The following is an 11,777-nucleotide window of genomic DNA, read 5'->3' on the forward strand; positions in this document are numbered from 1 at the left end:
TGATTGAAAGTTGGCTCGTATCCTTTGCAACACTGAGGAGTGCTCGGGTCACCCTGCGGACGACCACGTTGCTTTTCTACAGGCAGATTAAAGGAGAGGACAATGTCTCAACAAAACACTGTAAAATTTAATCAGCACAGGCCATAAATACAATTAAAGAGATGGAAAAAACATCAGGAATGTTAACACGCTCTTCTCCTGAATCAAGTTCCGAAAGGACAAATCGAAGAGGAAAAAAAAAAGATGAGGAAGTCTTTGCTCACTGTCTCTTTCTTCCCTTCCAATAGAAAGCTGACCTCGTTTAGTGATTTAATTATTGATTCGACTTGGCAGAGTGCAAGTGTCGGCCCCATGGCTTTTGAACATTATCCAAAAAAAACAAAAAAACATTTATATATATATATATATATATATATATATATATATATATATATATATATATATATATATATATATATAAGAATGCGCTCTCTTGCTGTAGTCACATCAACCCGCAGCTGCCCGATGTAGGCATGTCTTTCGTCAGAACTGTCTTCCCAGTAAACGTTGACACTCTGGAGTTGAAATGGTGAAGGGATGATGCTTTTCAGAGTCGGTGCACACACTTTGACAAATAAAAATTTTTTTACACTGAAGCAGAACGAGAAGAAACACGCAGCGTAGCCCTTGTGGGTCTCCCTCTAAAGAGGGAAACGGCTCACATGGTCAGCTTGGTCTGGACTTTTCAATGTGCTCTTGGGTCTTTAAAGACACTGGAGGGAGGGGGGGGACGGGGGTGCGCAGTCGGTCCTCATGTTTGCTTTCAGCCACAGTGTTTGTTTCTCAGCCGCGCCGAGTCCTCGCCCTCGCTCAGAGGGCCAGGAGGGTTGGTGAGTTGAGGGAGTCTGAGGACTGGTCGCCACTGCTGCTGCTGCGCCGGTGGGCCTTGGAGCAGGACTCAGAGGAGGGCGAGGGGCTTTCGGGCTCCACCATGTTGGGGTAGGTGAATATGAGGCTTGGAGCATTTGGTGTGGCAGCCGGAGTGGACGCTGCCACCACTGGCGTGTTCAGGCTGTCTCCATCTGGGCTGTACATCCCGCCACTGATGCTGCTGCCCCCCAGACAAATGGGCTTTATGATTGAGCACTGAAGCTTGCGCACATTCTCGTCCCTATCCTCCGGCTCCTGCTTCACCACCACTTGGTTCATCTGAGCCCGTGTGCCCATGTTGGTGCGCATGGTGAGTGGGAGCGGGGTACACTGCTGCTGCTGCTGCCCGGATGGCTGGTGGCGCTCCTCGATGGGTAGCTTGCACACGGGATTGTGGGCAACCAGCATGAATTCCAGCTTGTCTTTCTCCTTCTGCAGGGTCTCGATCTCTTTCTGCAGGTCTGCCTTCTCCTCCTCCAGCTTCTCTGTCTCCTGTTGAAGGAAAATATGAAGTAAAGTTTAGAACTTCCGCTTGTATTTTGCCTTAATGTGACTGTGGAAATACAGAGATAACCAGAAATTTCCAAAAGATGTTTCAATTTATGGTCATCCCTGTAATGACCACATGACCAAAGAGTCCTAAATGATTTGTTTAAACTTAATGAAACCATGATGCAGCATCCTTTTAATTAAAATAAGGTGATAAAATGATTGTCAGCCTTTATGAAGAATGTGATAATAAAGTATCCAGATTGCATGTGTGATTCCCTACGGTGCCAAAAGAGGGCACTGTTTGTTTGCTTCAGTTTCCCGAAGCTCAACAATTTTATTAAACCCAGAAATTTGCCATGAACCATTTGGCCTAACAACATGTAATCTTGAAGCCTTCTGCTTGAATTTGAACACCACATAATGACTGCGCCTTGTTTGTGTCTCAGAGAAATGAGATCTGCATCAACAGTGTGTTATTAACGTGACACACAAAAGACAAAGGCATAGATCTCCACCATAAAAGTCTTGATTGGGCTGCGAGACATGAGGCAGATAAAGATAAGCTGACATGCAGTCTGAGAACTTTGACTCATGGGCAAAGGTATGAGGAAGTGGTACGCAAGGAGCCAAGAGGAGGTGCACAGAGAGACTCTTTAAGTAATCGTATCAGTTATTCAGGAAGTTCAAACGCTATAACTTAACGTTACTGGAAAGCAACACTTCTTGGGCTGTATTTATAAAAAGCAGGTGTATAAATAATGGGGTTTTTTTTTTTCCCCTCCCCAGATGCATTGACTGTGATTGCATGTGTGCGCGGAGTGTGTGCATGCTGTATACCCCTATGTGGGATTGTCAGACAAGCAATTTGCCCCTTTTACAAAATGTCCTGCATTCATGGAGACAACTGCCTGCAGCAAATTCCATTCCTGGGTTCTTTTTTAAGGCCTGACAAGCTCAACCTCACTGTAATTCGGGTAATTAGTCCATTTAGATGCTGTTACTGTCTGCCAGGCAGCACTGCGAGACAGCCCTACCTCTGTCTACAGCTGGCTGAGACAAAAAGCTTTTCATCGCCTGTCATCTCTTCACTCAGACCTTGCACTCAGAAACGCAGCAAGAGTCAAACCAGTAATGCGAGGTTGTAAATTTAGGTGTGGACTTCAATCACTCATCAAGAATTTGGACTCCTGCCAGACCGCTGAACAAGTGCACTGTGTTCTCTGTGTATGCAAATAATGTTCAGTTTCTATTTTTTCTTATTATTATTTTGCAGGAGCAAAATAATAAAAATGAAAAAGTTTGCAGAACAAAAAAGGAAACATGGGGGGGCTAGTACTTCTCACCACAGGTTGCTGCAGCATTTAGCCTGATTTGTGACAGTTTTCTATGAACAAAACAAGAACATTTTGATATTGATCTCCTGGCGCCAGTCTTCTACTCACCCCTTGCAGCATTTCAGTAAGCTCCCGTCGGCGGTTGCGGCACTTTGCCGCGGCTAACTTATTCCTCTCACGCCTCACCCTCCTCTTCTCCTCTTCCTCTGGGGTCAGCTACGGGTGAGAAAAGAAAACACAAAAGGTAGACTAAGGTATTTGACAGACAAACGCAATCAATATGAAGCGAAGAGCATAAACAAGAGCTCGGTGTGAGCAGAATAACAATCAGAGTTTTTTGCAGTGGTTAGCTTTGGCCTGTTACCTGTTCATCCCTCTTGCGTCCTCTCCTGGTGTCACCAATGGAGCGGATGACCCCGGGCCGAGCCAGTGTGTTGTGTGCAAGCAGGCTGGGACCGTTGGTCAGGTGATGGCCATAGGGGTGGGAGCGGGAGTAAGGGTTGGACATAGAGGTGATGACAGTGGGCTGTACCATCCACTGCAGGTCTTGGCTCGTCGTGATTGCATTGATTGTGGGAATAAAGGCACTGTTGGAGCCGGGCATGTCAACCCTGTACTTCTGGAAAGAGAAGGGAAAAGATGGTGAAAAGGGATGCGTGATGAAGGGACAAGCCTCCAGAAGAGGACCCATCTATCGCCTAACATGTTGCTTCTGATCTGTTCCAGAAACATCTCTGTTTTTCTGTTTTGCTGGGAGCACAATCACAAAGATGCACACACTGCCACCCACCGTTATCAGATTCACACATTTTCCACATTTCAAGCTTATAGTAGTGATTCAGTTCACATAGGCAAAACACTGTATGTAACCCCTGGAGTGAAACAGTGACACATGCAGTGATTCATGTGGGAAAGCCCAAGGTGTCCACTGCATCTCATTTTTACTACAATGAGACAAAACAGTGCACTAGAGAGCTGCTACACATCTTCTGAAGTTCACTTCTGATTTGACAAGGCTCAGGGGAAATGTCAAGTTATATTTTTAATGAAATAAACTTTAATCTATTCCAAAGGAAACTCTTTTAAAAACGTAAAATCTGAAAAAAAGATACAGTTACTGCAACGATATGTCGCAGAATGGTGAATTTCTGTTCATATCAATCAAACGTGTTATTTCTACTGCCTACATACATTGTTCAAGACCTTCTTGTACAAAATATTTTCAGCATAAGAAGTGATGTTAGATCATTGTTTCTCGTATCAAACAGGAGGGCTGCCAGCCTGTGTGCGTAATTTACGCACGACTCCACATCCCCGTTATTCCCGACTTTCCGTCGGATATCCCGGCAGTCCATTGGAACTTTGTTTATCTGGTGAGTCATTGTGTATTGGATTTGTCGAGCACATGTGAAACGCGGTCAGTTCCAGTAAGGGGGGAAGCAGCCAGCTGTAACAAGCCAGACATATTACCCAGAATTATGTGAGTGGAATTTTTGGGCCAGTTTGGCTTCAGAATGAGAGCGTTGGAATTCATGATAAGTATAATCCAGGAAATGAGTTACTGCGTACAAAGGACATTCAGCTGAATGATGACATTCGATACAAAGAAGCCAGATAAAAATTATACTGGTCTAATAAAAACAAGCGGGGAAAAAAAGCCTCCTTTTCGTGTCTTCATAAACTAGCGAAGAGGTCATGTTCCAACCCGCTGTAATGGGAAACAGGCAGCAAGCGTGTGATTACAGGGAGCCAGAGCAATGATACACACGGTCCAAAAGTCGTTTACAGTAATGTTGCGTGAGCCTGACGCTGCTTTTCCACAGAATTGCACGGCAGAGGGTGTAGGGGGAAATAACATGCCTGTTCCCGGATTTATAGCCTCTTATTTTTGAGACATTGCGTCCTCACGGGATATCACCGACACACCTCTACTGTATCTAAAGTCTCTCTCCAAATGTATGAAAGCATAACCTTCTGAGGGTTTGGTGTTTTATAGGGATTTCTACGGTTACTGCCGTGACCACGGTGAGGAAGAACGGGCTTTTGATTGCCCTGCGCTCCACCGTCTAAGCGCGCTTCCCGCTGGAAGAAATGTGCTACGTGCAGCCCGAGACCCGCCTGATCGAATTAGACCCTGACTCCATGTGGAATGAAAACATCTGCACACTTTCGCTGAAGTTAGATCAAATTCTGCAACAACACGGATGGGGTATTGAAATCAGACATGTCCTAACCCAACGCTACATGCCTGTTGCATCCAGTACGCGCATCATCTCTAGCTAGTTTATTATTGCCAGACCATGAAAAGTGTAAAAAACTCAGGTATGTCTCTGCTTTGCACACATTTATCTCTGTCTTTCTGTTGGGTACATTTGCAAAGAATCCAAAAAATGTTCCAGTGTTACAGACGCACGGGGATGGTGAGAGGAAGAGACCTGGATTTAACATCTGGAAATCACAGACTCCAAACCACTTCAGCGCCGCATTTCTCCTGCATCAGCCCACAAACAACCCTACATATCTTTCTGGTGCTGGTGTAAGACAATTGCAGGAAAAACGTTAATTTGCGCAAAATCGCGCGTCGTCACCATTTACCGTGTGCACCGGCTAATGGTTAAATTTACCAGTTGATAAAACAATTGGGCTGTGCCTAATTATTTCAAAAGCTTCTGAAATTATTCAAATCTTATTAGTCCGCACATATGCATGGATCGAGTCCTGCATCTGTTGATTCACTGTTACGATCCGTGTCGTCGGGTTCATCCGGATTTTCTCTCCAGGCGACCCGGAAAATTCCTCTTTAAATGCAATTAATGGCTGGAAGTAGCAACTTGACGAAAATAACATTTTAAAATTGGGCTTTGCACAAGACCGAACTGACACTTTCATGTTAGATATCATAAATATATCAATTTCGAGCTTGTTGTCTCCTTGTGTTACCTGGTAGCTTGAGGTAGAGATCGGACTTCCGATCGTGCTGCTGCCGCTTGTGAAGGACTCTGGCTGGGCCGGAGAGGTGCTGCTGCCGCGGGACGAAGTGTCGTAGTTCCCGGAGTAGTCCTGGTACATGATCCAGGAAAGAGGAAGATTTCAGTGTACTGTTTGAGCTCTGAGAGCCTTTTTTTTTTTTTTTTTTTTTTTAAATCCCCGATGCAAAAAGGCACCAACAGAAAAAAAAATCCTGTTTCGAGATGTCGTTAATTTCCAAAGAAGAAAAAACAAAATGCAATTTTGCTCCTCTAAATTAACCTAAAACATCTTACTCATAAGTCTGTTTTTTTTTTTTTCTTGTGTATTATCCCTGCTTGTAAAGTCTATTTCTTGCTATGGATTATTTTTTTTCTGGAGCTGCAGGTAGACCTACACTACGCTGCTAAAGATCCTCTCAGGTGCGCAAACTTCACTTTAAAGTCAGTAGCACACCTTCAGCAGTCAGATCCAGCAGAGACAATCAAACATGTAGTTAGAGTGACTCACGCAGGTTAACATTCGCTTTAAAGCCTATTGCCTCTCTAATCTTCTCAGTTTTTTCCGTCGCCTTGCCAGCTACACTCCTCTGAGCTCTCTCTGCTGTTCACGGAACACTTCGAACTTTTTTTTTCTTTTCCTTTTTACCACACTTCCTAGCGATGACTCACTTCAATGGCACTATCAAGAAGTGCAACGGCTTTTCAACACCAACGAAAGCGCCTACGTCACGCCTGGGCGTTGCGACTCCAGCAGGGAGGGGTCGACTCTGCATAAGGCAGTGAAAAAGGAAAGATCCGCTGTCACCATCCTTCGCCCAGCGGACAGCAGGGAGAAAACCGAAAAGTTGGGATTCGGGAAAAGTGGTCCAAAGCACGTGTGGAGAGGTTTATTTTTTGTTACGGACGTCAGTGCTGCTGCGGAGTTCACTATTTGTCTGACATGCTTCGGTCCATTGACGCATGTTTCCTAAAATGGGCAGTTGCGTCAGAGAGCGCGTGTGGGTTTCCTTGGTAAAGAAAGCGTCAGACACTGGAGGGATTCCCTCCCCTCGCTCGCTGCAGTCCGGACTCAGAGCTCGCAGCTCGCCGGCCCGGTTCGGCCACTCGGCAGTGATGGAAAACCAACACATTAAAGCTTAAAACTTAAAGCTAAAGAAACTCTGGACGTTTCCCAGTGAGCGCGCGCGCACGCTGGGAGCGAGTGCCTTACATTAAAAGCATTAATTAGAAGTTTTTCTGCTTCAAATTAAGTCCATATCTGTGTTTGTGCACAGCCTGAAAATTAAATAAATCAACTAAAGGCAGCGAGAGAGAGAGGGGCGGGGGGATATAATGGTGTAACCATTTCATGTCCACCAGCTTTCATGTGCTGCTCATAAACACACTCAGTGATTGGACACGCAGCGTTTCTGCACAATTAAACCTTTGTGCGTTCTGGCGCCGCCGTATTGTGCCTAATTTGGAGAGGTGGCACACAACACGGACGGTCAGATTAATGTGCCCCGCTGGTTAGTGCAGCACGGCTGCTTCAAAGGAATCTCAGTGATATGTGGGCTAATTGTAATTCGGACGCACCTCATAAACAAGGGCGCAGCGCCCAGAATGTGACACGTTACACGATATAAAATGGCGAATTAAGTCTAATCCCATCTGCTACGGTTCCTATTTTAATCTGTATCACCATAACTGGTGATGCTGAGCTCTCTTAAAGCTGTTTGCCGCGCGCGTCTTTGCCAGAAAGAGTCGCTCCCGTCAGAAAGTTTGAACCGGGGAAGTTGTGTTGAGGAAAAAATAATCTGCGGGGGGGTTTCTGAGGTGACCGGCCGCCGCGCGTTGCCTCATTTTGTTCGCTTGCTCATAACGTGAACACGTCAATTACAGTGAAGGTACCGAAGCTCTCCGATATGTCACCCTTTCCAGACTAACTAGGTGTCATTTTCGCTGCGCTACCTTTTGACCTGCGCGCATGTCTGTGACTCCCACCCTGCTGCTGCTCCTCCCGCGAGCTTTTCAGTTTCCCCAAGATGTTGAATAACTCTTTATCTGAATTATATTAATTAATGATTAATGTTTTGAACATAGCGGTGTTGCTAAGCGACACGTTTTTTGCTAAATAGCTGGGGGAAATCTAATCTGCCATCCCATAATTAATGCTGTAATATCATTTGAGATGCACCCATGGGCGTCAATTTGAGAGAAGCACGGTGTGGCACTGTGACAGGTTTTATATGAGTCCAAGTTTGATCTGTGAGGATGAGATCCTGGGACACGCAACAGTCAGCCAGGCGCTTCTGCTCTAGTTTGTTTCCAATTTCATGGATTTAAATAAGAAATTCTTGGACTTATGAGAAACTCCTGCGGTGAGGATGCTGAGGCAGCTCCAAGGAGCCCAAGGAGAAGGTTAGGGGTCAGGTGACACAAAAGGTTTTTGGTCAATGTGCGCACTGATGTCGGCTTATCCGCATCTATGGATCACACATCATAAGGAATCTGTGTTATACAGAACATCTCATCCAGCATACCATACACGCAAGAAGCCCACTGAACGTATGTATACAAGAGGCTTACCTGGCCGCGGCCGACGCGGTTCAGGTGGCCGTGACGCAGGAGAGTTGATGCCTAATGCTGCCTTCAGGTACCGCCGCCTAAATCCGAAAGAGGAGGTTGTAAATACAGGACAGTCACTCCTAAGGTTCGGCGGGATGGGGGGGCTTCATATTAAAATAAGGTAATATGGATATTTATTATAACTAAATAAGCCACTTCATGAACATACCTAACATGGCGTATAGTAGGAAAAGATAATCTAGCCATGCATCATCAGTCACACTGTTTTTCCATTTGCAGGAACATACACAGGCCTTTGATGTTGGCTTGTTTTTTGATAGTTGACTTTTTCTGTTGTGTGGCACATTATGAGTACTTCAGGCACGATAACATCTTTGATATAGAGCCTGTTATGGATCATTTTGCAATTATAACAACAAAATACCCGAGATTACTGGAAGTGTTTTCGCAAGCATTACAAAAAGCAAAGAAAGTGGCCAAAAATCCATTACAACAAGTCCATTTATGTTTGTTTGTTTTTTATCTTTTGCTCGTTACAGTTAAATAATCCAACAGTATAAATAAAGTGCGTTTTTTCCTCTTTAGGTACACTATAAAAATCCTTGTTAAAATACAATACTGTACTTGCAGCTCTAATATAAAGTTGTTGTTGTTTTTTTTTAAGTTGTTTGGTTTTCATTCTGCTGCTGTTTTAATGTTCCTACTGCTACAATTTATAACCCTAAAATATCATATCCATGAACCATGACAAGTGCTGAATGCTTTGATTCTCCTGCTCCTTACACCCAGGGGCATTTCCAAGAGAAGGAGACAGTTTTTTTAGATATATTTTTTTGGCATTTATTAGACAGTGTACAGTGAACAGAGACAGGAACGCGGAGACAGAGATAGGAGAAGACGCACAGGAAAGGGACACTGGTTGGACACGGACCCAGGCTGCCTGTACCACAGCCATGTAGGTATATGGTCACCTGCTCACCCACTGAGCCACCCTGGCACTCAAAGGAGTTTTTTGGGTGGAGGGGATGAGAAGTTAGAAGATCTGAAGAAATAAATACATTATAGAGAACTGGTGTTGGCCTATTTGTCATCCTCATACAGATGCATTGCATGATAAGTGGCTGCACCAGAGCTTAAACTTCGTTTTTTTTTTCAGTGTATGCATTATATGTATGTATTATACATGATATTACTGGACTCATTAATGTGTGTGGTTTTTTTTTAATGGTGCAGCTAAAGATGATTTTAATGACCTGTATACTGCTGATAGCTTTTTAATATGTCCTACATTAGCAGATTTATGTTTTAGTAACACAGTCACAATCTAAATGCAGCATAACTGAAATGACATCACAATTTTCCTAAATAATTTGAGTTTAAACATTTATATTTTCACAAGACTTTGCCAAAACCCCTTGGTCACATAATGGTAATAATAGGTGTTCTTTATATTTCATATACCGCTGGAGCTTTAACCTCTACCGAAGCTGATTTGCCCATAAAGCATTCTGCTAATGTATGCTGATAGTTGGTTAAGGATTTAGGACAGGACGTACTGATCAATGGCACAAGTTTTCAAACACTAACTAGAGGTTAAGAGTGCAGTTAAACATAAATCTATTGTCTCAAAAATTCTGTCCATCTACTCTCTTTGTTTATCCTAAGCTGGGTCATGGTGATGGCAGCAGGCCATGCAGGGTGCTGCAGGGTCCTTTCCCCCTGCAGTATTTTTCCACCTTCTCCCAGGGTGCACCAAGGCATTCCCAGGTTAGGCGACATAAACTTTCCAGCAAGTTCTGGGTCAACCCTGGTGTCTTTTCCTAGTTGGGCATGCCCAGCTGGTTCTTTTCGACTAATTCCATCAGAAACATGTTGAAAAATTCCAGAAGAAAATGAATTTACATTCATTCTGGATGTTCATAAAACAGGAAGTGGAAGTTCTCAGGGTTTTTATTAGTTCTTTGGTAGCTAATTGTTAGTATGTTTTCCTCAAAAGCAGCAGCATTTACAGTGTTTAACTGTATTCACAAAGAATGCAGCGTTTTTGTATTTTTACAATGATTTGTTTCTTTAGGGGCATTTTTTGATACTTTGAATGAAGGACTTGTAATGAGGCCCTTTCACAACTTTCTACTGCTGTTTGTCATTATTATTGGGCGTGACCTGGGTGATATTTTATTTTTGCTTCAGCTATACTTTATTATTTCATATCTGTAATAGTTCCTTGATTTATGACAGATATTGTACAGTGAACAGATTACAATAAAATCAAATGTTAAAATGTTAAAATAATTTTCCAGTATCCTGTTCACATGGAAGAGTTGTGGCAGATTGGCAAATTCAACCGCACATACAAAAATATATGACTGGGGTGATTTGGAGGTTAAATGAGACACGAACCTCCTCAAAAGTACATTTACAGTCACACTGAGTCACTTCATTACGACAAAATTCTCAGGAAAACAGCTGAGTGTGTCAGAGAGGAGGAGACTGTTCAGAATCCACTTCATATTTCGTTCACTTTTTCTTTTTTCTGCCCTTGCATCACTTTGTTTTCCTTTTCCTTTGGCGTCATTTGCCTGTCATGTTGTCATGTTGTAATACCTTAACCTGGATAATAGCTCGCTGTGATCAGTGTGGCTAATCTCACAGCTCAGGTGCAGGCAGTAGGACACACGTAGGCAACAAAGTGCTGACTCGGAGCACCGAGAGAGGGTTAAAGAACAATCAGTGATTGACACTGGGATTGTGCCAGTGGCCTGTTAACACACTTAACATGCCGTTTTATTACGCAACAGCAACAACACTGAGTTCACTGCATTTTTCAGTTAGCTCAGTAAAATCTAGCAGGGAGACGAGCCCCTTCATGCACATTCACTGACAATGTCGTGGCAAACATGTGCTCCTTTTGTCACAGTGTTTTGTGCAAGTTGGAGGTTTTGAATGGAAATCTAATCAGCAGTTTCATCAGGAAGCCCACTGTGCAGGAGGAGGCTGGATGCCAAACGGGCAGACAGCTCCTGTGAATTGAAGCAAGCATCCTTCAGTGATTTCATTTACTGGTTGCTGTGGTGACTCATGTAAAGCAGTCAAACACAGCAGCACAGAGGGATAATTTGAACGTTCTTGACCTCCGGAGTGTGGGATTGCAGAGAGAAGAAGATGAATTCATTGGCCGCATACTCTCCAATAAGGCCACTCACATCATTCAGGTATGCAAAAAGCTCTGCAGCTGCTCGACATCTTCACACTGTCCACATCCATATGGACTGAATTCTAATCCTTTCAATCAACCTGCTTTGGTGTTGTTTCAGCCTGAATCCCAGATCTTATTTACCAAATCAGTTAATTAAACACTTGTGAAAAGCTTTCACGAACACCTGAGAATGGCTTTAATGGACCCTAAAGAAACAGTAGTGGACAGATACAGCTTCGAATACTGCATAGAGCATCTCAAAAAGAGCCACTCATTTTACACAAGATTGGAGCACGATTCAGTGTCTAA

General features: G+C 43.7%; 1 protein-coding gene across 1 annotated transcript; it reads right to left on the reverse strand.

Annotated features, from left to right (window-relative positions):
• Positions 1-463: 463 nt before the first annotated feature.
• fosl2 (FOS like 2, AP-1 transcription factor subunit) lies at positions 464-6,394 on the reverse strand. The gene is made up of 4 exons (XM_030719464.1): positions 5,676-6,394; positions 3,100-3,354; positions 2,844-2,951; positions 464-1,401 (listed from the first exon to the last, which is right to left on the reverse strand). The coding sequence occupies exons 1-4, from the start codon at positions 5,802-5,804 to the stop codon at positions 850-852; spliced, it is 1,044 nt and encodes a 347-aa protein (XP_030575324.1). The 5' UTR covers positions 5,805-6,394; the 3' UTR covers positions 464-849.
• Positions 6,395-11,777: the final 5,383 nt, after the last annotated feature.

The sequence above is a fragment of the Archocentrus centrarchus genome, chromosome 22 (genome assembly GCF_007364275.1).
Source record: "Archocentrus centrarchus isolate MPI-CPG fArcCen1 chromosome 22, fArcCen1, whole genome shotgun sequence".
Classification (NCBI taxonomy): domain Eukaryota; kingdom Metazoa; phylum Chordata; class Actinopteri; order Cichliformes; family Cichlidae; genus Archocentrus; species Archocentrus centrarchus.